We start from the raw sequence: 1,375 nt of genomic DNA, 5'->3' as shown, positions 1-1,375 counted from the left end.
GTTATTGTTTGATGTGCAGTGAGACAAGGAGTGGGAAACACTGCCACCAACAGGTTAAAAAGATGAAGGCCTTTCAAATATCACTTTGAACTTCATCATGTAAAAATATTGTTTATCTGCAAATCAGAACAATGTCTTTCTGCATGGTGCAAGTGATACTCACAGGCTAAAAGTAGGCGTTTCCGATTTGCCCACATTAAAAACAAAATCAGCAACCCCAGCACGCCTCCTAACAGACCCAATATCAGACCCACTGGAGAATTATCTCCTTTTGGAATATAACCTGCAGTTTTAATGAAACAGTTTCACAGGTTGGAATGTTCATTACCTTTATTAAAGTAAACTCACAGCTACTTAACTTCATGCAAGAAGGCAAGCAGTGGCAAAACAAATCCCAGAACAATAAAAATGATTTTCCTATATTAAAGTGTATGGCATCTGTGTTTTTTTTTACCTTCACATATGATTTCAGCAGGTCCATGACTGCATTTATCTTTTTTGAGATGGTGCATGCACTGAAAAATCTTGTAATGTTCTTTTGGGCAATCAATTTTCACCTTTATTTCCTTTGCTATTTTCTGTTCATCCAGCAGTAGTTCTCCACTATCGTTGCACTTAAGCACATCACAAACCTTCTTGGTATCAGCCTCAGTCAGTTTTCCACAGACATATTCCCATTGCCCTTTATACCTGATCCCAAGCTTCCCGCCACACTTCTCAGTAGTGCCGAATTCAACACTATCTGCAATACAAATATAACTTCTGTCATTGAAAGTATAGCACAACTTTGCATATTCTAAGCATATGACTAGTCTTTTTAATATTTCATATAACGTGCATCTATCTGTAAACATGAATTAGGAGTACACATGCATATGAGCAAACAAAAATTGACTAACAGCCACAAAACTGGATGTTTCAAAGGGAAATTGAACATCAATTCATTATTTAACTACAGTAACAGTCCTAATTACAGTCCAACAATACGTGTATGGCTCACCTTTGCAGGCCACAGAGAGGATGTTCTTACAGCTGTCATTTTTAAAGCCACACTGCCACACCAGTGTCTCCTTGCCAGTGCAGCTGAAATGCCTGCGATTTTTTTTAGCAGAGACTGTGGGCCAGCTGTCGATGGCCTTACCACAACTGAGGCTGTCACATAACTTGTCGGACATCCCATCATCCCACTGGGATGCACAAACATGCTCTTTATCTATGAGCACCTCGCCTGTGCAGTTGTTTGAGAGCATAATGTTCGGAGATTTACCTGGAGAGGAGTGAAATCAGACAATCAGATATTTCTGTACTGTAAGTTAAAGGGATAGTTCAGCCAAGAATGAAAATTTGATGTTTATCTGCTTACCCCCAGGGCATC

At 39.4% G+C, this 1,375-nt stretch overlaps 1 protein-coding gene across 1 annotated transcript; it reads right to left on the bottom strand.

Moving 5' to 3' along the window:
• Positions 1 to 216: 216 nt before the first annotated feature.
• On the bottom strand, positions 217 to 1,250 carry LOC107682942 (scavenger receptor cysteine-rich type 1 protein M130-like; the record flags this gene model as incomplete). The annotated part of the gene is made up of 3 exons (XM_016479051.1): positions 1,001 to 1,250; positions 455 to 742; positions 217 to 283 (listed from the first exon to the last, which is right to left on the bottom strand). Coding segments are annotated over exons 1-3 (605 nt in total), but the record flags the coding sequence as incomplete, so codon positions are not given.
• Positions 1,251 to 1,375: the final 125 nt, after the last annotated feature.

Source organism: Sinocyclocheilus anshuiensis, unplaced genomic scaffold (assembly GCF_001515605.1).
Source record: "Sinocyclocheilus anshuiensis isolate Anshui unplaced genomic scaffold, SAMN03320099.WGS_v1.1 C32739188, whole genome shotgun sequence".
Lineage (NCBI taxonomy): Eukaryota > Metazoa > Chordata > Actinopteri > Cypriniformes > Cyprinidae > Sinocyclocheilus > Sinocyclocheilus anshuiensis.
The sequence above is the reverse complement of the archived record's forward strand: the minus strand, read 5'-3'. Positions and strand labels throughout refer to the sequence as shown.